The following is a 27,210-nucleotide window of genomic DNA, read 5'->3' as shown; positions in this document are numbered from 1 at the left end:
GGTAGTCTTCTAAACTAATTTCTTAAAGGGCAGTGATTTCCTTGGTTGCCTTGCCGAAAAAATGCTGAGACCTGGTCACATCCGTGTAGGGATATAGAGAAATAGTGCTTGAGCCATGCTGATTGACCACTCCTAGAATGTTTTTGTCTTTTCCAAGACTATGATATAGTCCCAATGTATCTGTCACTTGTTACAGCATAAGTACTTCAAATAAGATGGCAATACCTGTATAGTCGATCAACCTCAGGAAATTTACTTCTTGTTCTTCAACTGAACAAGTAGAATGGTTAAAGACATCAAACTTGTGATGTGGCCCAGGTGGTGTAGAGCCACTGTGACTTGTCCCTTTTACCTGATGCAATGTAATGTAACTTCTAGACTCATACTATCTTGATACTTATATCACCATAATTTTTACTTTACATCCCTGGAGCATAATTTTTCATACTTTAGGCTTTTCCTGCAATTCAAATGATAGAAGGTTGGGGATTACCTGCAGCTTAGATTACAGCAAGCTTGTGTCCTACTGCACTCTCAGAGTATGTTTTTGTTTTCACACGTCATTGCAAAAACTGAAACCCCAAGGCCTTGCCAAAGAAAATGGATTGTATTGTGGTATTATGATCCTCCAGCACAGGTAAATGTCCATTTTAGCTGAGTTATGGCATGGTGGGGTCTGAATCACAGGCCTCCATTCACGCTGGTTTCTGAGCTGTTGGCTTCTTTCAGACTGTCAGAGCTTGTGCTAATTTTCCAGATTGGCGAGAATGTGTATAACAAAGCTCTGTAATTCTCTTTCTAAATCCCTCTGCCTCTCCACCTCCTTCTCCTCCTCCTCCTTTTATACCTTCCTTACAACCCAGCTCTTTGACCACCCCTCCTAATATTTTCTTCGTTGGTTCAGTGTCCATTGTTTTGTCTGATTATGCCTCTGCAAAGTACTTCGGGGCATTTTTCTACATTCTAGCTGCGATATAAATACAAGCTGTGTGTAAAAGGCCAGTATCTAACCCACTGTGCCACCCAGGCCTCATAGGCAGGTGATGCAATAATTGGTACAAATTCAACCTTGCATGTTTGAACATGTGGAATGGGTGATTACTGAGTATAGTTGCCACTTGAGTACCCTGAAAACAGTGTCACACAGTAAGGCAGTAAATGCTAACTGCAGGTTTGAACCACAAGAAGAACCAACCCACAGGCTCCTGTATTGAGTAGTGGTTTTGTTAGAGCTTCTAATTGTAGTGCTTTAAGTACTCAGTGATGACTGCAATAAACATGGACAGCTCTGCATTCTAGACATTAATCTCCAGCTTTTCTTCTATTTTTTGCAGATACCTTATGAATGTAAGCTTCGAGGGAAGAAACCTTTCCTTCAGTGAAGATGGGTACCAGATGCACCCCAAATTAGTTATAATCTTACTGAACAAAGAGCGAGTCTGGGAGAAGGTAAAGGATTCTGGGGTTCTTTGCAAGGAATGTGGGAAATAAAGAGGCATGTGTGTATGCACATTTGTTGTGCAAAACTAGTTAAAACTATAATCCAACAAAACAGTAATCCAGCAAAATTGTCCGCAGCTTTGTTTGTTTACTCTGCACCATGCACTCACCAGCTTAACCGCTAACAGCAAGTGTGAGGAGCTCAGGAATGCTTTTAGTCATCAGGATGTAGACTATTTGTTCAGCTGCTTCTGCTGATCTTCCAGATTCCCCTTGCCAATCAAGCCAGATCTCCCCAGAGTTTCCCCAGCCTCACCACTGAACACCTGCCTCTGTCTTGTTTCTCTCTCCTACCCTCTTGCCGTCTCCAAGCTCATCTTGTCCCTGAGATCAACCTTCTGTTCCATTGACCCCATTCCTCCCAAGCTGCTGACCACTAAACTTTACTTCCATGCTAGCAGGAGTTGTAAATGGTTATTTCTCTTCAGGTACTGTCCCTCTTCTCTTTCAAAGCCACCATCATCCCCCACCCCCTCAAAAACCTAATTCTCGACCATCTCTGTCCTCAAACCACTGCCTTATCTCAACCTCCCTTTTCCTCTCCTAGCTCCTTGAACATGTTCCAAATCCGTGTCCATTTCTCTTGTAACTGCCTGCTTGAAGCTCTCCAACCAGATTTCCACCCTCCCATAACACAGAAATGGCCCTAACCGAAGTTATAAATGACATTCTTTGTGACTGGCGCATTATCTCTCCTTATTCTCCTCAACATCTCCCAAAATTCATTCATCTTTCCACCTCCACCTCCTCGTTTAAACCCACGACTTTGGCCGAGTTTTTGGTCAACCCACCTAATGTCTGCTTCTTTGTAGGCATCCATTTATCATAGAATCATCAAATGGTTACAGCACTGAAGGAGGCCATTCGGCCTGTCGTGTTCATGCTGGCTCCCTGCAGGAACAACTCACCTAGTCCCACTCTCCCGCCTTTTCCCCGTAGCCCTGAAAATATTTTCTGTTCAGATAATTATTCAATTCTCTTTTGAAAGCCACGATTGAATCTGCCTCCTCCACATTCTCAGGCAGTGCATGCCAGATCCAAACCACTCGCTGCGTAAAAGAAAAATTGTCATGTCGTCTTTCTTTCGCAATCACCTGAAGTCTGTGTCCTCTGGTTCTCAACCCTTCTGCCAATGGGAACAGTTTCTTCCTATCTAGTCATAGAGAGATACAGCACCAAAACAGGCCCTTTGGCCCACCGAGTCCATGCCGACCATCAACCACCCATTTATACTAATCCTACATTAATCCCATTTTTCCCCTCTCACATCCCCACTTTCCCTCAATTCTCCTACCACCTACCTACACGTGGGGCAATTTTTACAATGGCCAATTTACCCATCAACCCACAAGTCTTTGGCATGTGGGAGGAAACCGGAGCACCCGAGGAAACCCACGCAGTCACAGGGAGAACTTGTAAACTCCGCACAGGCAGTACCCAGTACTGAACCTGGGTCGCTGGAGCTGTGAGGCTGCGTTGCTAGCCACTGCGCCACTGTGGACTCTCTTGGAGCCCTCAGAGCACTGAAAACAGCAGAGGCCGCAGAGGAGTACTTAAAAAAGTAATTAGGAGAGCGAAGAAGGGTCATGAAACAATACTGGCAGGCAAGATAAAGGAAAATCCCACGGCATTTTATAAGTATATTAAGGGCAAGAGGATAACAAGGGAAAGAGTCAGGCCCATTAAGGACCAAAGTGTCAATCTGTGTGTAGAGCTGGAGGACATGGGTGAGGTTTTAAATGCTTACTTTTCATCTGTGTTCACTATGGAGAAGGATGATGTAGGTGTAGAGATCAGGGAGGGGGATTGTGATATACTTGAACAAATTAGCATTGAAAGGGAGGAAGTATTCGCTGTTTTAGCAGGCTTACAGGTGGATAAATCCCCAGGCTCAGATGAGATATATCCCAGGCTGCTATGTGAGGCATAGGAGGAGATAGCAGGGGCTCTGACACAAATTTTCAAATCCTCTCTGGCCACAGCAGAGGTACCAGAGGACTGGAGGATAGCAAATGTATTACCATTATTCAGGAAGGGTAGCAGGGATAAACTGGGTAATTATAGACCAGTGAGTCTAACATCAGTGGTAGGGAAACTATTGGAAAAAATTCTGAGGGACAGGATTAATCTCCACTTGGAGAGGCGGGGGTTAATCAGGGATAGTCAGCACGGCTTTGTCAGGGGGAGATTATGTCAAACAAACTTGATTGCATTTTTCAAGGAGGTGACCAGATGTTTAGATGAGGGTAAGGTAGTTGATGTAGTCTATATGGACTTCAGTAAGGCTTCTGATAAGGTTCCGCGTGGGAAATTGGTTAAGAAGATAAGAGCCCATGGGATCCAGGGCAATTTGGAAAAGTGGATCCAAAATTGGCTTAGTGGCAGGAGGCAGGGGTTGATGGTCGAGTGTTGTCTTTGCGAGTGGAAGCCTGTGACCAGTGGTGTACTGCAGGGATCAGCGCTGGGACCCTTACTGTTTGTAGTGTACATTAATGATTTAGATGTGAATATCGGAGGTATGATCAGTAAGTTCACAGATGACACGAAAATTGGTGGTGTTGTAAATAGTGAGGAGGAAAGCCTGAGATTACAGGACGATATAGTTAGGCTGGTAAGATGGGCAGAGCAGTGGAAAATGGAATTTAATCCTGAGAAGTGTGAGGTGATGCGTTTTGGGAGGACTAACAAGGCAAGGGAATATACAATGGATGGTAGGAACCTAGGAAGTACAGAGGGTCAGAGGGATCTTGGTGTACTTGTCCATAGATCACTGAAGGCAGCAGCACAGGTAGATAAGGTGGTTAGGAAGGCATATGGGATACTTGCCTTTATTAGCCGAGGCACAGAATATAAGAGCAGGGAGGTTATGATGGAGCTGAATAAAATGCTAGTTAGGCCACAGCTGGAGTACTGTGTACAGTTCTGGTTACCACATTATCGGAAGGATGTGATTGCACTGGAGCAGTTGCAGAGGAGATTCACCAGGATGTTGCCTGGACTGGAGCATTTCAGCTATGAAGAGAGACTGGATAGGCTAGGGTTGTTTTCCTTAGAGCAGGAAGGCTGAGGGGGGACCTGATTGAGGTATACAAAATTATGAGGGGCATTGATAGGATAGATAGGAAAAAACGTTTTCCCTTAGCGGAGGGGTGAAAAACCAGGGAGCATAGATTTAAGGTAAGGGCAGGAGGTTTAGAGGGGATTTGAGGAAACAAATTTCACCCAGAGGGTGGTTGGAATCTGGTATACACTGCCTGAGTGGGTGGTAGAGGCAGGAACCCTCACAACATTTAAGGAGTAATTAGATGAGCACTTGAAATGCCATAACATACAAGGCTACGGGCCAGCTCTGGGAAAATAGGATTAGATTAGATAGGTGCTTGATGGTCGGCACAGACACGATGAGCTGAAGGGCCTGTTTCTGTGCTGTATAACTCTATGACTCTATCATTACTACCTGCTGTGTAAAAAAGTTCTTCCTCATATTCCCCCTGCATCTCTTGCCCAAAACCTTCAATTTGTCCCCTAGCCCTTGTAGCATCAATTAATGGGGACAGTTTTGCTTGTCTAACTTATCTAAGCCTGTCATAATCTTGTACCTCTATCAAATCTCCCCTCAATCTCCTTTGCTCCAGGGAGAACAACCCCAGCTTTTCCAACTTAACCTTGTAACTAAAATCCCCCATCCCTGGAACCATTCTGGTAAATCTTCTCTGCACCCTCTCAAGGACCCCCACATCTTTCCTAAAGTGTGGTGGCCAGAAATGGACGCAATACTCTAGTTGGGGCCTAACTAGAGCTTTATTAAGGTTCAGCATAACTTCCCTGATTTTGTTCTCTGTCTCTATTTATGAAGCCCAAGATCCCATTTGCTTTGCTCAACACTCAGTATGTCCTGCCACCTTCAAACATGCACCCCCAGGTCCCTCTGTTCCTGCACACTCTTTAGAACTGTTTCATTAAGTCTATATTGCCTCTCCCTCTGCCAAAATGCATCACCTCACACTTGTCTGTATTGAATTCCATTTGCCACCTGTCTGCCCACTCCGCTAGCCTATCTATGTCCTGTTGCAGGCGGCTCGTATCATCCTCACTATTTGCCGCTCCTCCGAGTTTGATATATCGGCAAATTTTGGAATTGTGCTCTGTATTCCAAGGTCCGAGTCACTTGTATATAGCAATAAAAGCAGTGCTTCGAGCACTGACCCTTGGAAACATCACTGTCTACCATCCTCCAGTCTGAAAAGTAACCATTTACCACGACTCACTGTTTTCTGTCCCTAAGCCAATTTTTTATCCAATTGTACACTGACCCTCCTATTCCATGAGACTCAACTTTGTTAACTAGCCTTTTATCTGGTACTTTCTCAAACATTTTCTTAAAATCCATACAGACAACATCCACTGTATTCTTTTCATCAACTTTCTCTGTTACTTCATCAAAAAATTCAATTAGTCAAGCATGATCTGCCTTTTACAAATCTGCGCTGGCTATCCTTAATTATCTCAAACTCTCCAAGTGCTTGTTGATTTTTTTTCTCCTGATTATTGTTTCTAAAACCTGACCCACCGCTGATGTTAATCTCACTGGCCTATAGTTGCTCGGACTGTCCTTATACCCTTTCTTGAATAAGAGTGTAACATTTGCTGCTGTCCAATCCACTGGCACCTCCCCCATATTTAGGGAGATTGGAAGATTATGGAAAGCCCTTCCACTATCTTCACCCCCACTTCCTTTAGCAACCTGGGATGCAGCCATCTGGATCAGGTGACTTATCTACCCTAAGCATAGCCAGCCTTTCCAATACCACCTCCTCTCAATTTTTACCCTATCCATTGCCTCTACTTTCTCCACTTCTATCGATATTTTGTCAGATTCCTCTTCCTTACTAAACACTGACACAAAGTACTCACTAAGTATTCTAGCCTTGTCCTGTGCCTCTAAAGATATATTACCCTCTTTGTCCCTAATAGGCCCCACTTCATCTCTTACTAACCACTATTTACTGAGTGTCTCCTGACTACGCCAAGCGCCGACATCATCACTGCAGACTGGACTGCACACATGTGTGGAACACATTCATCCTTGCACATGTGCAAAATGCAGCCGAGCTTTGCCAGCTTGCCAGTACTAATGCGTGCATGCGCGCGAATACGTCATCACACAAAGGGACGTGCTGGTAGAAGATTTTTGGGCTCCCTTTTATGTTAATTGCCATTCTATTCTCATATTCTCTCTTTGCCAGTCTTATTTTCCTCTTTACCTCCCCTCTCAACTTATATTTGGCCTGGTTTTCACTTGAAGAATTCATCTAACATGCATCATACACCCTCTTTTGTTTCATCACAATCATAATCTAACCACCTAACTGAAGTGCCTCATTTCTGGAACCATTCTCATAAATCTTTTCTGAACCCTCTCTAATGCCTTCACATCCTTCCTAAAGTGTGGTGGCCAGAATTGGACATAGTACCCCAGTTGAGGCAGAACCAGTGTTTTCTAAAGTTTGACCATAACTTCCTTGCTTTTGTACTCTATGCCTCTATTTATAAATCCCAGGATCCCACATGCCTTATTAACCACTGTCTCAACCACTGCCCTGCCACCTTCAATGATTTGTGCACATATATCCCCAGGTCACTCTGCTCCTGGACCCCCTTTAAATAGTTTCCTTGATTTTATATTGCATTTCCTTGTTCTTTCTACCAAAGTGTATCACGTCACACTTCTCTGCATTAAAATTCATTTGCCACGTGCCCGCCCATTCCACCAGCCTGTCTATGTCATCTTGAAGTCTATCACAATCCTCCGGACAGTTCACAATATTTCCAAGTTTCTCAACATCTGCAAATATTGAAATTGTGCCCTTCGCAACCAAGTCTAGGCCATTAATATAGATCAAGAAAAGCAGTGGCCCTAATATCAACCCTGGGGAAACACCACTGTCTAGCGTCCTCCAGTCCAAAAAAACAGCTGTTCACCACTGCTTTCTGTTTAGAGTCATGGAGTTATACAGCACAGAAACAGGCCTTTCAGCCCATTGTGTCAGTGCTGGCCATCAAGCACCTATCTATTCTAATCCCATTTTCTAGCACTTGGCCCGTAGCCTTGAATGCAATGGCATTTCAAGTGCTCATCTAAATACTTCTTAAATGTTGTGCGGGTTCCTGCCTCGACCACCCCTTCAGGCAGTGTATACCAGATTCCAACCATCCTCTGGGTGAAATTTTTTTTCATCAAACCCCCTCTAAACCTCCTGCCCCTTAAATCTACACCCCCTGGTTATTGACCCCTCCGCTAAGGCAAAAAGCTTCCTCCTATCAATCCTATCGATGCCCCTCATAATTTTTTATACCTCAATCAGGTCCCCCCACAGCCTTCTCTGCTCCAAGGAAAATAACCCTAGGCTATCCAGTCTCTCTTCTTAGCTGAAATGCTCCAGTCCAGGCAACATCCTGGTGAATCTTCTCTGCACCCTCTCCAGTGCAATCACATCCTTCCTATAGTGTGGTGCCCGGAACTGTACACAGTACTCCAGCTGTGGCCTAACTAGCATTTTATACAGCTCCATCATAACCTCCCTGCTCTTATATTCTATGCCTCGGCTTATAAAGGCAAGTATCCCATATGCTTTCCTAACCACCTTATCTACCTGTGCTGCTGCCTTCAGTAATCTATGGACAGGTATACCAAGGTCCCTCTGAGCCTCTGTACTTCCCAGGGTCCTACCATCCATTGTATATTCCCTTGCCTTGTTAGTCCTCCCAAAATGCATCACATCACACTTCTCAGGATTAAATTCCATTTGCCACTTCTCTGCCCATCTTACCAGCCCAACTATACCGTCCCGTAATCTAAGGCTTTCCTCCTCACTATTTACGACACCACCAATTTTCGTGTCATCTGCAAACTTACTGATTTTACCTCCTATATTCACATCTAAATCATTAATGTACACTGCAAACAGCAAGTGTCCCAGCATCAATCCCTGCAGTACACCACTGGTCACAGGCTTCCACTCACAAAAGCAACCCTCAACCATCACCCTCTGCCTCCTGCCACTAAGCCAATTTTGGATCCAACTTGCCAAATTTTCTTGGATCCCATGGGCTCTTACCTTCTTAACCAATCTCCCATGTGGGACCTTATCAGAAGCCTTACTGAAGTCCATGTAGACTACATCAACTGCTTTACCTTCATCTATACACCTAGTCACCTCCTCAAAAAATTCAATCAAATTGATTAGACATGATCTCCCCCTGACAAAGCCATGCTGACTATCCTTCATTAATCCCTGCCTCTCCGAGTGGAGATTACTTCAGTCCCTCAGAATTTTTTCCAATAGTTTCCCTACCACTGATGTTAGACCCACTGGCCTGTAATTACCTGATTTATCCCTACTACCCTTCTTGAATAATGGTACCACATTCGCTGTCCTCCAGTCCCCTGGCACTTCTCCTGTGGCCAGAGAGGATTTGAAAATTTGTCAGAAGCCCTGCAATCTCCTCCCTTGCCTCACATAACAGCCTGGGATACATCCCATCTGGGCCTGAGGATTTATTCACTTTTAAGCCCGCTAAAACCGCTAATACCTCCTCCCTTTCATTGCTAATTTGTTCAGGAATATCACAATCCCCCTCCCTGATCTCTGCACCTACATCGTCATTCTCCACAGAGAACACAGATGAAAAGTAATCATTTAAAACCTCACCTACGTCCTCCCACTCCACACACAGATTGCCACTTTGGTCCCTAATGGGCCCTACGTGTTCCCTGGTTATCCTCTTGCCCTTAATATACTTATAAAACACCTTGGGATTTTCCTTTATCTTGCCTGCCAGTGTTTTTTCATGTCCCCTCTTTGCTCTCCTAATTACTTTTTTAAGTACCCCCTACACTTTCTATACTCCTAGGGCCTCCGCTGTTTTCCGCCCTCTGAATCTAAGATAAGCCTCCTTTTTTTTCTTTATCCAATCCTCTATATCCCTTGACATTCAGGGTTCCATGGACTTATTGGTCCTACCCTTCACCTTTACAGGAATACGTTGGCCCTGAACTCTCACTATTTCATTTTTGAATGACTTCCACTGGTCTGATGTAGGCTTTCATACAAGTAGCTGCTCCCAGGCCACTTTGGTCAGATCCTGTTTTATCATATTGAAATTGGCCTTTCCCCAATTCAGTACCTTTATTTCCGGTCCACCTTTGTCCTTTTCCATAACTACCTTAAATCTTACGGAGTTATGGTCACTATTCCCGAAATGCTCCCCCACTGACACTTCTACCACTTGTCCGGCTTCATTCCCTAAGATTAGGTCCAGTACCACACCTTCTCTTGTAGGACTTTCTATGTGCTGGCTCAAAAAGCTCTCCTGGATGCACTTTATGAATTCTGCCCCTTTTAAGCCTTTTACACTCAGACTATCCCAGTCAATTTTGGGGAAGTTGAAATCCCCTACTATTATTACCCTATTATTTTTACACCTCTCTGAGATTTGCTGACATATCTGCTCTTCTGTCTCTCCCTGACTGTTTGGAGGCCTGTAGTACACTCCCAGCAAAGCAATTACCCCCTTTTTGTTTTTATGTTCTTCCCATATGGCCTCATTTGAGGAACCTTCTATGATATCATCCCTCCTTACTGCAGTAATTGACTTCTTGATCAATAGTGCAATTCCAGCTCCTCTTTTACATCCACCCCCCCCCCCCCCCACCCACCACCGTGCCACGTCTGAAGATTCTATACCCTGGAATATTAAGCTGCCAGTCCTGCCCTTCCCTGAACCATGTCTCTGTGATAGCAATAATATCATATTCCCATGTGTTAATCAATGCCCTCAATTCATCTGCCTTACATGTAAGACTCCTTGCGTTAAAATAGATGCAATCCAGCCTTGCGTTATTCACGTGCCTGAACAGGTCTATATTTGCTCTGCCTTCCAGCCTTCCAAACTGACTTAATATCTCTTCTATATTTGGCTGTGTGTCACCCGCTACTGTACCTCCATTCTGTATCCTATCTCCCTGCCAAATTAGTTTAAAACCCCCCCCCCCCCCAACAGCACTAGCAAACCTCCCAGCTAGGATGTTGGCCCTGTTCCGGTTTCCTGTCACTCAGCCAACTTCATATTCATGCAACCACTTAATGTCAAGCGCCTCGGGATATTTTTCAATAGTGAAGGCACTAGTAATTTTTATATTTATTGCTGTTCCCTCCGCTTATAATATTGCCTCTGTTCTTTTGCTGGTTGCCCCGTACCTTACATTTGCTCTTGGCTGACACGGTAGGCAAGACACCTGTTCCCTGGACCCACCTATGCACCATTCTTGAAGCCAGAAGATGAGCGATAGGTTTGTTTCTATTTCTCTTCCTCCTGCAGGCCTCCACCCACACATTGCTTCCCAAGGTTGGGGACTGTGAGCGCGACAGACAGGTGCTAACTTTCATCTTCCCTAGCTACAATCCTGATCTATGCAAGCTGAGAAAAATTATCACCAAATGCCCTGTGGAGGAATTCAGCATTTCACTTGACAACATGTTGGTGCGCCAGTGTTTTGAATCAATTGTACTATATTACTGAATATTAAAACTCTTAAATTATCATGTCTACAGTCTGAACAAAATAGATATTATTCCTGCATCATGCCCCCCGCCAAATGCCAACTCCACAATGATAATTTTCTTGTGACTTACCGCTGCATAATTTTCACAATCATTCTTCTGTGAGGCATCTGTGCCGAGATCTATATAGGATGAGAATCACTTGTTTCAATATTTCAGAGGTGATCTATGATTCGCTGCTTCAGTAGAGAAGCCACATCTGAAAGGAGTGTGTGTGTGGGCCAGCTTTCAGTTTCCTTGATTCGCCAACCCATTTTTGGGTGAGCACGGTTCCTCATGGAAGACGTGGGATCATGGAATAAAAGGACCTCGGAGATACCCGATTTTCATTGCTCCACAATTGGCAGCAGTGCCTTCAGCTGCCTCGGCCCTAAGCTCTGGAATTCCCTCCCTAAACCTCTCTGCCTCTTTATCTTTCTGCCTCTCTACCTCTCTCTCTTCCTTTACGACACACCTTAAAAATTACCTCATTGACCAAACTTTTGGTCACCTGTCCTAATACCTCCTTATGAGGCTCAGTGTCAAACTTTGTTTGGTAATGCTCCTGTGGGACATTTTACTTCATTAAAAGTGCTATATAAATGCAGGTTGTTGTTACTGAATAAATAGCCCACAGACTGCCTGATAGCCGTGGCTGCTTGATTGACTGACAATTCAAACAGTAGATGGATGCAATAAATTTCACAGCAATTGAACGCATCCAGGCCAAATGCTTCAATAAAGTAGTTATTTTGAGAAGCTTTTACAAAATAGAAAGAACACTTTATTATGTGTTGCAGCTTGAAGTGTTTAGTAAAAAGTGTACTGTTCATTGAAATGATTAGTTCCACAGTCTCCACATACAATGCAGATACAGGGCAAATAAATGAGAACCTTTTCAACTTCCCAAATGCCAGTCTGTTAAATGTTCATCTAAATGGGTGTGTTTGACAGCTCGTTAGTCAATAACTAACTGACTGACTCAGATCAGTGCACTTGAATATCAAGAGTTTGCCTGAGATTTTTAAATCACCGTGTATATTTAATGGGTTCAGAACAATGGCCTCCACATGCAATGTCTCAGTGGAGAGCTGGCGATAAGGTGAGAGTTTGTGGTCAATGACCTTTCACCTCAATCAGATCACCCCCTCAATCTTCTAAACTCAAGAGAATGTAAGCCAAGTTTATGCATGGTGTCCTCATAATTTAACTTTACAAGCCCCTCTAAGTCAGGTGTGAAGTCCTTCAGACAGGATATTAGTCTGAGGATCCGTCTACCTGTTCAAGTGTATGTTAAAGATCCCATGGCAATATTTGAGGAATGGCAGGATTTCCATCTAAAATTGCTCCCTCAAACAGTGCTACCAAAAGTGAATTAAGTGAGAGCTCATTGTTTTTTAATGGGGTTTTATTGTGTGTAAAACTGTGACCCTGTTTGTTTGTTCACAAAAGTCACTGTGCATTGAATGTAAAGAATCAAAGCCTATATCAGTCCACTAGGAGGCCATTCAGCCCATTGTACCTGTGCCTGCACTCACTTCTCATTTGGAGCTATCTGTTCTAATCCTGTTTCCTGCCCTTTCCCCATATCCTTTCAGATCATTCCTTGTCAAATCCTTATCCAATCTCTCCTCCAGTTGCCACTTGTGTTAAAGAATTCCTTGCTCTCATTTCCCTCTGTGCAAATAAAACTCATCTAAATTTTACAATATCTGCCAGTTCTGATGAAAGGTCAATAACCTGAAAAGCTGACCAGACCTTCCCAGATGCTGCCTGACCCACTGAGTGTTTCCAGCATTTTCTGTTTTAACTTGCGTTACTGCTGAGGCAATTAATTGTTCCTAGGCAGTTCCTCAGGTCAGAGGCCATAGTGATTTTCTTTTGATGTATCTTTTTAAATGTAACAGAAATTTTCAGCTGCAACCCCCTCAAGCGTGGCAGCTAAGCCTCAAAATAACATATGCGCCAATGTTCTGAATTTTCTTTTATTCTTTCATGGGATGTGGGCCTCATTGGCAAGGCCAGCATTTGTTGCCCATCCCTAATTGCCCTTGACAACTGCGTTGCTTCCCAGACTGTTTCAGAGGGCAGTTAAGTGTCAACCACGTTGCTGTAGGTCTGGAATCACATGTAGGCCGGACCAGGTAAGGACGGCAGATCACGACAATTGGTAGTTTCATGACACCATTACTGAGACAAGTTTTCAATTCCAGATTTCTATTAATTGAACTTATTAATTAATTGAATTTAAATTCCACCATCTGTCGTGGTGGGATTTGAACCCCTGTCCCCAGGGGATTAGCCTGTGCTACCAATCTTATCCAGAAAATAGTGCACTAGGCACAATTATCTGATGATTAGTTTATGGCTCAGTGCACAGTAGTGTTGTTTAAGTTACTGGATTAATAATGCAGAAAACATATGTTCAAATCCCACCATGGCAGGTCCAGCTGAGGACTGGGGCTCAGAGGGAGCACTGGTCAGGAAATCATGCGCCTGAGGCAATCCGGTTTTTTTTGGTTATCCATGCATCTAAATGTATTGAACCTCAAAGTTTGCAAGCCCTCAATTTCCGAACCAGTAACCTCGGTGAGTGCCTGATCAGGATCAATTTGTTCCCATGCTCTCTTCCAGATTAGTGCTATTGAGCCGAATCTGTTTACTCGGCAGGACAAGAAGCCCATGCTTTCCACTGAAATAAAAACAACTCCTGCTGCCCTCACCATGATTGGCTGACTGGTTTTTATTTGTTTCTCTATAGGTTGGGAAATGGGAGGCGAAGAGGCTGACGATGAAGTACCACGTCTGGCCCCGTTACTACTTGTTCTCAGAGTCGGAGGAGGAAGATGACCACTTGAGCATCGTCACGCTGGAGGAAGCACCCTTTGTCATCGTGGAGGATGTCGACTCCCTGAGTGGAACATGCATGAGAAACACAGTGCCCTGCAGGAAACAAGTTAAAGCCATGTAGGTTTGGGCCCATCTTGCCCCACTTTGATTTTCGGACCATGTCTCACATGTGTCTCAGATGCGCAGGTTAGAGATCCGTCTCGAGCATTAGTCCAGGATGAGGCAGTGCAGAGCGCGGGCTGTATAATGAGTGGCCATTTTACCCTGGTGCCCAAGGGAAACTTCTATCCCATTGGCTGTCAGGATCCCAGATTCTGTTTTAACAGGGAGAGCCTATTTATAATTTTTTAAAAAGTACCTCTCGATTGGTCCTACATAAAGCATATGTTCAGTTCAGTTCAGAGATACAGCATTGAAACAGGCCCTTCGGCCCACCGAGCCTGTGCCGACCATCAACCACCCATTTATACTAATCCTACACTAATCCCATATTCCTACCACATCCCCACCTGTCCCTATATTTCCCTACCACCTACCTATACTAGGGGCAATTTATAATGGCCAATTTACCTACCAACCTGCAAGTCTTTTGGCTGTGGGAGGAAACCGGAGCACCCGGAGGAAACCCACGCAGACACAGGGAGAACTTGCAAACTCCACACAGGCAGTACCCAGAATTGAACCCGGGTCCCTGGAGCTGTGAGGCTGCGGTGCTAACCACTGCGCCACTGTGCTGCCCCTTATGAGAAATTTCTTCACTCTGTTAATCTATGGAACTTTCTACCCCAGACAGCTGTGGATGTTCACTGTTGAGCATATTCAAGAGAGAGGCCAATAGATTTATGGATACTGAAGGAATTGAGGGATATGGGGATAATGTGGGAAGGTGGAGTTGAGATAGAAGACCCGCCATAATCTTGTTGAATGGCAGAGTAGGCTGGAAGGGCCAAATGTCCTCCTCTAGCTTCTATTTCTTACGCTCTTTTCTTACATTCTTATGTGATGGCATTACCATAGAACAGAAGTACGTACGCAATCCAGATTAAATCAAGGGAACTGTAATGCAATTAGATTTCTCATTAGCTGTTCCATGATGTGTCTACTAGAATCCCTTATCACCCTGCAGCCAATGAAGATTATCTGCACAATTAGAGCCTTGTGGCTTTGGTTGTCCTAATTTTTTTGTCAGATCTATTAATCCCGCAGATAGTTGCATCACACCCATGAAATGCAGAAAGATTGGAGCAGCTTCTGCCCCCAGGAACGCTTAATTGCAGCTAGTTAAAATCAGCATAGGTGAGACAGAAGTGCCATCGAAACATAGGAGATGCTAGATGAAAAAAAACCCACTGTCCATCTGATTCGGCCTTCTACCATCCTGGCAGTCATGTGATACAATGACAATGGAGTTATTGACTAATCATAGCAATCAATCTATCAATTCGTCTACAACCGACATAGACATGAGGCAGGGAAAACACCAGTTGTAGAAGGATTGGAACCATAGGTCCTAAGTTAGCTATTCCTCCCCAGGAAAGCTACACTTACCACATCTCAAATTACTCAAATCACAAAATGTTATTTTCTGAAAGAAATCTAATTTGCATTTACTGTTTCCATCATGTCCCCAAGGAGCCTGTTCCATTGATTGACCACTCACTCACTGAAATATTGGTGGTAATTTTAACCAAACTCGCTGGGTGCAATGCCAGTTTAATATCAGGCCCAATATTATGCCATTAACATCAGTGGGGAGCGAAACTGGGCAGAGCATCAAACCAAAGTTGCACCAGATTCTGTCAGTGCCCCGACATGCGAATTTGGTTAAAACTGGCCAAATTGTTTCCCCAAATTAGTTTTGAATTTACCTCCCACCCCTTCAAGCACAAGTCTTTATCTCAGCGTGGCTCAAAGACTGGTGTGGTAGAAGTGGGTTCCGGTTCGTGGGGCACTGGCACCTGTACTGGGGAAAGTGGTGGCTGTGCCGTTGGGACAATCTACACCTGAACCGTGCTGGGGCTGGTGTTCTAGCTCCCTGCATAATTAGGGAAGTAGAGAGGTTTTAAACTGAATAGTGGGGGCAAAGGATTAAATTTGGGAAGATATGGTAAATCAAGGAGTAGAGACAAGGCAAGAGAGAACGGTTTTAATATGGGAAATTATAACCAGACTGTGACAGGAAGGGACAGAGCATAGAAATCTAAGAGTAAATCAACAGATAAGGCTAGAGGTTACAAAAATAATAAACGGACGAATCTAAAGGCTCTGTATCTGAATGCACTTCGCATTTGAAACAAAACAGATGAACTGAGAGTGCAAATAGACATAAATAAGTACGATCTGATAGCCATTACAGAGACATGGCTGCAGGATGACATAGATTGGGACCTGAATATTGAAGGGTACATGGCATTTAGGAAGGACAGGAAGCTAAGAAAAGGAGAAGGGGTAGTTCTGTTAATTAATGATGGTCTTAGCGCAATAGAGAGGGATGACCTAAGGTCAGGAAACCAGGATATAGAAGCAGTTTGGGTAGAGGTGAGAAATCATAAAGGGAAGAAGTCACTTGTGGGAGTGGTGTACAGGCCACCTAACATTAAACATACTGTAGGACCGGGTATAAAGGATGAAATAATGGCAGCTTGTCAGAAAGGTACAGCAATAATTATGGGGGATTTTAACCTACATATAGACTGGAAAAATCAGATGGTCAGAGGTAGCCTCGATGAGGAGTAGACAGAATGTTTTTGGGATAATTTCTTGGAACAGTACGTTCTGGAGCCAACCAGAGAGCAGGCTATACTAGACCTGGTATTGTGCAATGAGATAGGATTAATTAATGGCCTCATAGTTAAGGCACCTCAAGTTAGCAGCAATCATAATATTGAATTTTACATTCAGTTTGAGGGAGAGAAAGTAGGTCCAAGACTAGTATTTTAAACTTAAATAAGGGCAATTATGAGGGCATGAAAGCAGAGCCAGCTAAAGTGAACTGGCAAATTAGGTTAAGGGATAGGTCAATAGAGATGCAGTGGCAGATATTTAAGGGGAGATTTCAGAATACACAGAATAGATATATTTCAGCGAGAAAGAAAAATTCTAAGGGTGGGACCCGACATCCATGGTTAACTAAAACAGTTAAAGATAGTATCAAACTTAAAGAAAAAGCCTATAATTGCGCAAAGATGGGAGGCAGGTCAGAAGATTAAAACAGCAAAGAATGACTAAAAGATTGATAAGGAAGGTAAAATTAGATTACGAGAGAAAGCTGGCTAGAAATATAAAGGCAGATAGGAAGAGTTTCTATAGATATTTTAAAAAGAAAAAAGTTAACAAAGTGAGCGTTGGTCCAATAGAAAGTGAGCCTGGGGAATTAATAATGGATAATAAGGAGATGGCAGATGAATTGAACAGGTATTTTGCATTGGTCTTCACTATTGAGGATACAAGTAACATAACAAGTAACAGTATTAGCTGTAAATTAGGAAATGGAAGGGAGGGAGGAACTCAAGAAAATTACAATCACCAGGGGAGTGGTACTGAACGAATTGTTGGAGCTGCGGGCTGACAAGTCCCCGGGTCCTGATGGACTTCATCCAAGGGTGTTAAAAGAAGTGGCTAGTGAGATAGTTGATGCATTCGTTTTCCCAAAATTCCCTAGATTTGGGGAAGGTTCCGTTAGAGTGGAAAATAGCGAATGTAACTCCTTTATTCAAAAAGGGAGGGAGACAGAAAACAGGAAACTACAGGCCAGTTATCTTAACGTCTGTCTTAGGGAAAATGTTAGAAGCTATTTTTAAAGACATTATAGCAGGGCATTTAGAAAAAATCTAGGTAATCAGGCAGCGTCAACATGGTTTTGGAAAGGGAAATCACATTTAACCAATTTATTGGAGTTCTTTGAGGGAGTTACATGTGCTGTGGATAAAGGGGAACCGGTGGATGTATTATACTTAGATTTCCAAAAGGCATTTAATAAGGTGCCACATCAAAGGTTATTGTGGAAAATAAAAGCTCATTGTGTAGGGGGTAACATATTGGCATGGCTAGAAGATTGGCTAGCTAACGGGAAACCAAGAGTAGGCATAAATGGGTAATTTTCTGGTTGGCAAGATGTAACGAGTGGTGTGCCACAGGGATCAGTGCTGGGGCCTCAACGTTTTACAATTTATATAAATGACTTAGATGAAGGGACCAAAGGATGGTTGCTAAATTTGCTTAATACACAAAGATAGGTAGGAAAGTAACTTGTGAAGAGGACATAAGGAGGCTACAAAGGGATATAGATAGGTTAAGTGAGTGGGCAAAGACCTGGCAAATGGAGTATAATGTGGGAAAATGTGAAATTGCCCACTTTGGCAGGAAGAATAAAAAGAAGCATATTATCTAAATGGTGAGAAATTGCAGAGCTGTGAGATGCAGAGGGATCTGGGTGTCCTAGTGCATGAATCGCAAAAGGTTAGTATGCAGGTACGGTACGTAATTAGGAAAGCTAATAGAATGCTATAGTTTATCACGAGGGGAATTGAATATAAAAGTAGGGAGGTTATGCTTCAGCTATACAGGGCTTTGGTGAGACCACATCTGGAGTACTGTGTACAGTATTGGTCTCCTTATTTAAGGAAGGATGAATATGCGTTGGAGGTAGTACAGAGAAGGTTTACCAGACTAATAACTGGAATGGGCGGGCTGTCTTACGAGGAAAGATTGGACAGGCTAGGCTTGTATCTGCTGGAATTTAGAAGAGTAAGAGACGACTTGATTGAAACATATAAGATCCTAAGGGGTCTTGACAGGGTGGATGTGGAAAGGATGTTTCCCCTTGTGGGAGAATCTGGAACTAGGGGTCACTGTTTAACAATAAGGGGTCGCCCATTTATGGCAGAGATGAGGAGAAATTTTTTTCTGTCCGAGGGTTGTGAATCTTTGCAATTCTCTTCCTCAAAAGGCGTTGGAAGCAGAGTCTTTGAATATTTTTAAGGCAGAGGTAGATAGATTTTTGATCAGCAAGTGGGTGAAAGTTTATCAGGGGTAGGTGAAAATGTGGAGTAATCAGTCCAGCTATGAACTTATTGAATAGCGGAGCAGGATGGATGTGCCAAGTGGCCTACTCCTGCTCCTAATTCGTATGTTCAGTATGTTCATAAGTCCCTTGCTTCTAATTTATTGGACATGGTGACAGCTCTTGTCATTGTCTGCACTTTATTCATTCACAAGCTGTAAGCATTACCAGCATTTATTGTCCGAGTTAAGTGGCTTGCTAGGCTATTTTAGAGTCACGCACATCACCATGGTTCTGGAGTCAGATATAGACGAGACCAGTTAAGGACAGCAGATTTCCTTCTCTAAAGGACATGAGTGAGCCAGATGGGTTTTTACAACAATCTGGTAGTTACATAGTCATCATTATTGATATCAACTTTTTAATTCCAAGTTTATTTATTATCTGAATTTAAACTCCCCAGCTGTTTATGAACTTATGTCTGCAGTTCATTAGTTCAGACCTCTGGATTACTAGTTTTAGAAACATAACCACTATGCTACCATTCCCTATAGACCTGTTAAAGCAGTAATTTCTGCACTGATCGCGTCCATTCTGCCAGATATCAACTTTGAGCTATAGTTCCCTCTGCTTGCTATATTTAGTAAGAATAGGCATGAGTCTAAAATGGGGAACATCGTCTTATGCTCACAGTTTTAACTCAGGCACTCTATCAGCCCCTTAAGGGTCACTCAGCTCCTGACCTCATTACAGCCTTGGTTCGAACATAGACAAAAGAGCTGAACTCAAGCGGTGAGGTGAGAGTGGCTGCCCTTGACATCAAGGCAGCATTTGACCAAATATGGCATCAAGGAGCCCTAGCAAAACTGAAGTCAATGGGAATCGGGGGAAACCCTCCGCTTGTTGGAATCATACCTAGCGCAAAGGACAATGGTTGTGGTTGTTGGAGGTCAATCATCTGAGCTCCAGGACATCACTGCAGGAGTTCCTCAGGGTAGTGTCCTAGGCCCAACTATCTTCAGCTGCTTCATCAATGACCTTCCTTCAATCATAAGGTCAGAAGTGGGGATGTTCGCTGATGATTGCACTATGTTCAGCACCATTCGTGACTCCTCAGATACTGAAGCAGTCCGTGTAGAATGCAGCAAGACTTGGACAATATCCAGGCTTGGGCTGATAAGTGGCAAGTAACTTTCACGCCACATAAGTGCCAGGCAATGACCATCTCCAACAAGAGAGAATCTAACCATCTCCCCTTGACATTCAATGGCATTAGCATCGCTGAATCCCCCACTATCAACATCCTAGGGGCTATCATTGACCAAAACTGAACTGGAGTAGCCATATAAATACCGTGGCTACAAGAGCAGGTCAGAGGCTAGGAATTCTGAGGCGAGTAACTCACCTCCTGACTCCCCAAAGCCTGTCCACCATCTACAAGGCACAAGTCAGGAGTGTGATGGAATACTCTCCACTTGCCTGGATGGGTGCTGCTCCAACAACACTCAAGAAGCTCGACACCATCCAGGACAAAGCAGCCTGCTTGATTGGCACCCCATCTACAAACATTCACTCCCTCCACCACCGACACACAGTGGCAGAAGTGTGTACCATCTACAAGATGCACAGCAGCAACGCTTCAAGGCTCCTTCGACAGCACCTTCCAAACCCGCGACCTCTACCAACTAGAAGACAAGGGCAGCAAATGCATGGGAACACCATCACCTGCAAGTTCCCCTCCAAGTCACACACCATCCTGACTTGGAGCTATATCGCTGTTCCTTCACTGTCGCTGTGTCAAAATACTGGAACTCCCTTCCTAACAGCACTGTGGGTGTACCTACCCCACATGGACTGCTGCGGTTCAAGGCAGCGGCTCACCACCACCTTCTCAAGGGCAATTAGAGATGGGCAATAAATGCTGGCCTGTCCAGCGATGCCCACATCCCATGAATGAATAAAAAAAATCTATACTTTTGACTGACTGACTTTTGTCTCATGTGATCTGGATGACATGACTGAGATAGCATGCCAGAGGACTAGCAATGGCCCTATTACCACAGCATGTTGCCTCACTGGACCGATCACTCTGATTTGATGTCCACTGTGCAGGGTGGTAGATGTCGCAATGTCATAACGTTGTGTTCAGGCTAAAACTAATAGTTAAATTTATTCAAAAGCTGAAGTAATTACACAGAAGCAAAGCAAAAAAAAAAACCTCTCCATGCACTAGACGGGAATTTCTTCAGAGCTGCTTCTGATCCTCCACTGTAATTTCATCATGAATGTAGTGGAAACCCCATTTACACACACCTCCGCGCTTGACGGGAAGTTCTGATGTTGAAGCAAAAGCAGCTCCAAAGAAATTCCCGCACAATATTTGATTTACTTAATACATAAACTGTTTCAAAACAATTTAAAACAATGAATCTCTTCTGAAAATATTTTTTGAACTGAAGTTCTGATGAATCGTTACAATGGAATGTCTCCACAAGTCCCTTGTTGGCTGCCTTCCCTGAATTAGACAATGCAAAGCAGGGAACCAAAGATCTTAGAACAGATAACCAAATTTCTTGTCCGTCCCTTGAGGAGGAGATGGCTTATTTGAGGAGCAAACAGAATTTTTATCGATGCCTAGGCAAGCAGGATATTAGTCATCTCTAACACTTAAATAGACAAGATGCCAACAGTCCTTTTCTCATTGAGTAGATTAGTTTGCTTCTGGCACTTGATCACCACCGAGCACATCGGAAATATCTGAGGGAAGGTGGGTAGAATGGACAAATAAATTATCTGTTGGATTTGTTGTTATTGTAGGGGATGGTTTGTTGGAAAGGTCTGTAAATGGGGTGGGGTGGGGGGGAGCTGGGGGTTGGAGGCCGAAAATACTTATGAAATGGAGAAAAGGGCATAAAAGCCACAGTGGTGGAGAACATGGAACTAGTGCAGTGGAGAGTAGATTCTGAATTTATGAATTATGAAGACAATGTAAGGGGAAGGCAACCATCTCCAGAAGCATCTTCAACAGTTCTTCAGAAAAAAAAACATTTGTTTTGTTTTTTATTATTGCTCCCAGTAACCAGACTGAAGGAGGAATCTATATCAAGCGGTGCTGTAAAGGATTTTGTATTGACATTTTGAAGAAAATTGCAAAGTACGTCAAGTTTACATATGATTTATATCTGGTGACAAATGGAAAACATGGGAAGAAAATCAATGGGACGTGGAATGGCCTGGTCGGAGAAGTAAGTCAATCCTCTTTAATAATTACAAAATGGAATTGCCTCTGTTTGAGTATTGCAATAAATCGAAAGCCCCCTAAATGCTCTGAGTTAATACAGGTAAAGGAGTTGTTATGGCACTGGGCGAGTAACCTATTGTATTTAAGTTCAAATCCCACAAATTATGAACTTAAATTGAATTATTTGCGGGGTGGCATAAAAAGAGTTCCCATGAGGAATGCTGGTTTTGTGATTTAAAATTTGGTGAAAAACTGGCGAGTGTCCAACTAATGCAGGAATGAATTTTTTTGAAAGAGAAGCCTTTAATAAAAATGAAGTGATTGACAATATCGGGGTAAAGTGCAGTAGAGAGAGAAGCAAATATAAATTACCAAAAGAGATGTCTCCCAAGTTGTATAGCACTTAGAAATCATGCATAAGAGGTGATGAGTTCAAATCCTGCCATGGTAAGTTGTGAAATCAAATTCGATAATTTTTGGGTAGGCACCGGGAAAAATAACCATGCAGGCTGCCGAATTGTTGTAAAAATTCAAATGGTTCCTGAATGTTCTTCAGGGAAGACTGTCTGCCACCCTGACCTGGTCCTGACAATGTGGCTAATTCCCAGTGCAAAGCAGGCGATAATAAATTGGTAGCCGGACTTACAATCCACCTGGTTTACTGTTCCATTTCGACCATTTGTACATGAGACAAGAACCAAGAGATAGACCTATATGGTTCAAACAAATAATTTAAGAGAAATTGCTTTAGACAGAGAGTGCTACATGGGAGATAATGGTGTAGTGGTAATGTCATTGGGCTAGTAATCCAGAGGCTCAGACTAATGCCCTGAAGGAGTGGGTTCAAATCCCACCACAGCAGCTGACGGAATTTAAATTCAATTAATTAATAAATTCAGTTAATTAATTAAAAATCTGGAATTGAAAGCTATTCTCAGTAATGGCGAGATGAAACTATCAGAAATAGTCATAAAAACACATCTGGTTCACTAATGTCCTTTAGGGAAGGAATTCTGCCGTCGTTACCTGGTCTGGCCTACCTGTGACTCCAGATCCACATCAATGTGGTTGACTCTTAACTGCATTCTGAAATTGCCCAGCAAGCCACTCAGTTGTCAAGGGCACATTATTTAATGGCACACTGTAATACTGGGTATTTTATTTATTTAGAGATACTGCACTGAAACAGGCCCTTTGGCCCACCAAGTCTGTACCGACCATCAACCACCCATTTATACTAATCCTACATTAATCCCATATTCCTACCACATCCCCACAATTCCCCTACCAATACTAGGGGCAATTTATAATGGCCAATTTACCTATCACCCTGCAAGTCTTTGGCTGTGGGAAGAAACCGGAGCACCCGGCGAAAACCCACGCAGTCACAGGGAGAACTTGCAAACTCCACACAGGCAGTACCCAGAATTGAACCCGGGTCACTGGAGCCATGAGGCTGCAGTGCTAACCACTGCGCCACTGTGCCACCAAGAAATAATTTTGTGTTTATATAGTGATAGATCACATCTCTTAGAAACACCCCATCACACTTCCACGTGTTATGGGTTGCCAGGTCTCTTGCTAGCACAGCAGCTGCGAGCCAATGGAATGCCGCAAGGCATTCCCTTTCTGCCCACAGCCTGACAGTGCTATGTTAATGAGGCCAGGCCTTCGAAATCCAGTGGACCTCCCACTGGCATTATCGGGTGGTCAGTCTGTGTTCTCTGCCATCCGGCTGCCTGAGAACCGTGCAGTAGTGGGGCGGGCGGGGCAGTAAAATCTACCCCACTATTTCCTCCAGCAAACCGTGAGATCATGGGAGGTTTGCAAGTCCTATAAAGTTGTACACTTTCGAGTATAGATTAAACAGGGATGTACAACTCTAAGAGAATATTGGAACAAGAGGAGGCCATTCAGCCCCTCAAGCCCGTTCCACCATTCAATTCGATCACGGTTGACCTGTGTCTTAACTCCCTTTACCCGACTTGGTTCTCTAACCCTTAATACTCTTGCCTAACAAAAATCTACCAATCTCAGTTTTGAAATTTCACTTGCCGCCAACCCCCCCCCCCCTCCACACCACCAAAACCAGCATCAACAGCTTTTGGGGAGAGGAGAGTTCCAGATTTCCACTACCCTTTGTGTGAATAAGTGCTTCCTGACATCACCCCTGAACTGCCTAGCTCTAATTTAAGGTTATGCTCCACTTGAGGAAGTAGTTTCTCTCTGTTTGCCATATCAACTCCTTTAATCATTTTAAACACCTCAATTAGATCATCCCTTAATCTTCTGTATTCAAGGGAATACCAGCCTAGTCTTTGCAATGTGCCGTCATAATTTATCCCTCTGACATAGGGTTGTAGCAGTTGCCTGATTATTGGAATGGATTGTACTAACGACATTTCTAATGTTCATCTCTGTAAAAGTGCTCTTCTCTGTTGCCAGGTGGTACGAAAGCAGGCACAGATGGCTGTAGGATCCCTGACTATCAATGAAGAGCGATCGGAGGTGGTGGACTTCTCGGTCCCTTTTATAGAGACTGGGATCAGTGTTATGGTGTCACGGAGCAATGGAACCGTGTCACCCTCTGCATTTCTGGGTAACTGATAATTGTTTACAGTCTGTGGGTTAAAGTTCAGTGTTCCTTCGTTTTGTTTGAGTGGTCAAAGGTCATAGTAGCTTAGGCAACCCCGATTACAGACTTGGTTAAATGGAGGGTTTCTCTGTAACACCAACTACCCAGGTTAACTTGATCTGATAGCTGTCCTGTCTTTATCTGATCCTTATCAGTCTCAGGGGCTACAGAAATCTCAGAGGACTTAATGTCCTCTGAGTTAACAGGTTCTGGGTTCACGACCCACTTCAGAACTTGAACTCAAAAATCAAGGCTGATGCACCAGTGTAGTACTAAGGGAGTGCTGCACTATCAGAGGTGCCATCTTTTGGATGAGATGTCAAACCAAGGCCCCGTCTGTCCTCACAGATGGATGGAAAAGACCATATGACACTACTTTGAAGAAGAGCAGGAGAGATATCGCCAATGTCCTGAGCCAATATTGATCCCTCAATCAACAGCACAAAAACAGATGATCTGGTCATTATCACATTGCTGTTGTGGGAGCTTGCTGTGAACAAATTAGCAGTTCACTTCCTACATTACAACAGTGACTACACTTCAAAAAGTACTTTATTGGCTGTAAAATGCATTGAGCGGTACGATGGTTGTGAAAAGCAATATATAAATGCAAGTTGTTCTTTCTATTTACCAGTATTTATCGGTATCCGATCAATGATGTCACAACATTGAACTGAAAGGTCCCCCTATTGTCCATCAGTCAAAAAAAGGAATTGCTATCTTGCATCTTGCCTGACGTTCCCCAAATACTGTTTCCTTGCATGTTCCCAAAATGACCAGCAAGCCCCAGTTCGGTGCCAGTAGCAATCAAAATCTGGACATCATGATATTTGAGCAACGCACATTCCAGCTTCAGGGCATGCTGTCAAATCCAACTCAGGATAATGGGATGAAGGTGGCCACTGCACAATGGGAGTTTGGTTCAAGGATTCCATTCCATAATGGGAGATTGAGTGAAGGTCCCCATTCAAAATGGGAGTTTGGGTGAAGGTCTCCATTCTATAAAGGGAGTTTCGGAGAAGGTCTCCATTCTATAAAGGGAGTTTGGGTGAAGGTCTCCATTCCATAATGGGAGATTGGATGAAGGTCTCCATTCCATAATGGGAGATTGGGTGAAGGTCTCCATTCTATAATGGGAGTTTAGGTGAAGGTCTCCATTCTAAAATGGAAGTTTGGGTGAAGGTCTCCATTCAATAATGGGAGTTTGGGTGATGGTCTCCATTCTATAATGGGAGTTTGGGTGAAGGTCTGCATTCCATAATGGGCGATTGGGTGACGGTTCCCATTCTATAATGGGAGTTTGGGTGATGGTCTCCATTTCCATAATGGGAGTTTGGGTGAAGGTGCCCATTCTATAATGGGAGTTTGGATGAAGGTCCCCATTCTATAACAGAAGTTTGGGTGAAGGTCTCCATTCAATAATGGGCGATTAGGTGAAGGTCCCCATTCTATAATGGGAGATTGCGTGAAGGTTTCAATTCAATAAAGGGAGTTTGGGTGAAGGTCACCATTCAATAAAGGGCGATTAGGTGAAGGTCCCCATTCTATAATGGGAGATTGCGTGAAGGTTTCAATTCAATAAAGGGAGTTTGGGTGAAGGTCACCATTCTATAATGGGAGATTGGGTCAACGTCTCAGTTCTAAAATGGGAGTTTGGGTGACGGTCTCCATTCTATAATGGGAGATTGGGTCAACGTCTCCATTCAATAATGGGAGATTGGGTCAATGTCCCCATTCTAAAAAGGGAGTTTGGGTACAGGTCTCCATTCTATAATGGGAGTTTGGGTGAAGATCTCCATTCCATAAAGGGAGATTGGGTGAAGGTCCCCATTCAGTAATGAGAGTTTGGGTGATGGTCTCCATTCTATACTGGGAGATTCCGTGAAGGTTTCAATTCAATAAAGAGAGTTTGGGTGAAGGTCTCCATTCGAGAATGGGAGTTTGGGTGAACGTCTCCATTCTATAATGGGAGCTGGGTGAAGGTCTCCATTCAATAAAGCGAGCTTGGGTGAAGGTCTCCATTCAATAAAGGGAGCTTGGGTGAAGGTCTCCATTCAATAAAGGGAGTTTGGGTGAAGGTCCCCATTCTATAATGGGCGATTAGGTGAAGGTCCCCATTCTATAATGGGCGATTAGGTGAAGGTCCCCATTCTATAATGGGAGTTTGGGTGAAGGTTTCCATTCTATAATAGGAGTTTGGGTGAAGGTCTCCATTCAATAAAGGGAGTTTGGGTGAAGATCTCCATCCTACAAGAGAAGTATGGGTGAAGGTCTCCATTCAATAATGGGCGATTGGGTGAAGGTCCACATTCTGTAATGGGAGATTGGGTGAAGGTCCCCCTTCCAAAATGGGAGTTTGGGTGAACGTCTCCATTCTATA

The 27,210-nt window shown here is 43.6% G+C and overlaps 1 protein-coding gene across 1 annotated transcript in view; it reads left to right on the top strand.

Moving 5' to 3' along the window:
• LOC137353632 (glutamate receptor ionotropic, NMDA 2B-like) overlaps positions 1 to 27,210 on the top strand; it is a 280,249-nt gene that overhangs the window by 163,803 nt on the left and 89,236 nt on the right. The window contains exons 3-6 of the mRNA XM_068019983.1: positions 1,335 to 1,449; positions 13,864 to 14,069; positions 22,031 to 22,199; positions 24,641 to 24,794. Coding sequence (XP_067876084.1) covers positions 1,335 to 1,449; positions 13,864 to 14,069; positions 22,031 to 22,199; positions 24,641 to 24,794 — 644 coding nt within the window. The remainder of the gene's footprint in view (positions 1 to 1,334; positions 1,450 to 13,863; positions 14,070 to 22,030; positions 22,200 to 24,640; positions 24,795 to 27,210) is intronic.

The sequence above is a fragment of the Heterodontus francisci genome, chromosome 41 (genome assembly GCF_036365525.1).
Source record: "Heterodontus francisci isolate sHetFra1 chromosome 41, sHetFra1.hap1, whole genome shotgun sequence".
Classification (NCBI taxonomy): Eukaryota; Metazoa; Chordata; class Chondrichthyes; order Heterodontiformes; family Heterodontidae; genus Heterodontus; species Heterodontus francisci.
This window is presented reverse-complemented; position numbering and strand designations above follow the sequence as displayed.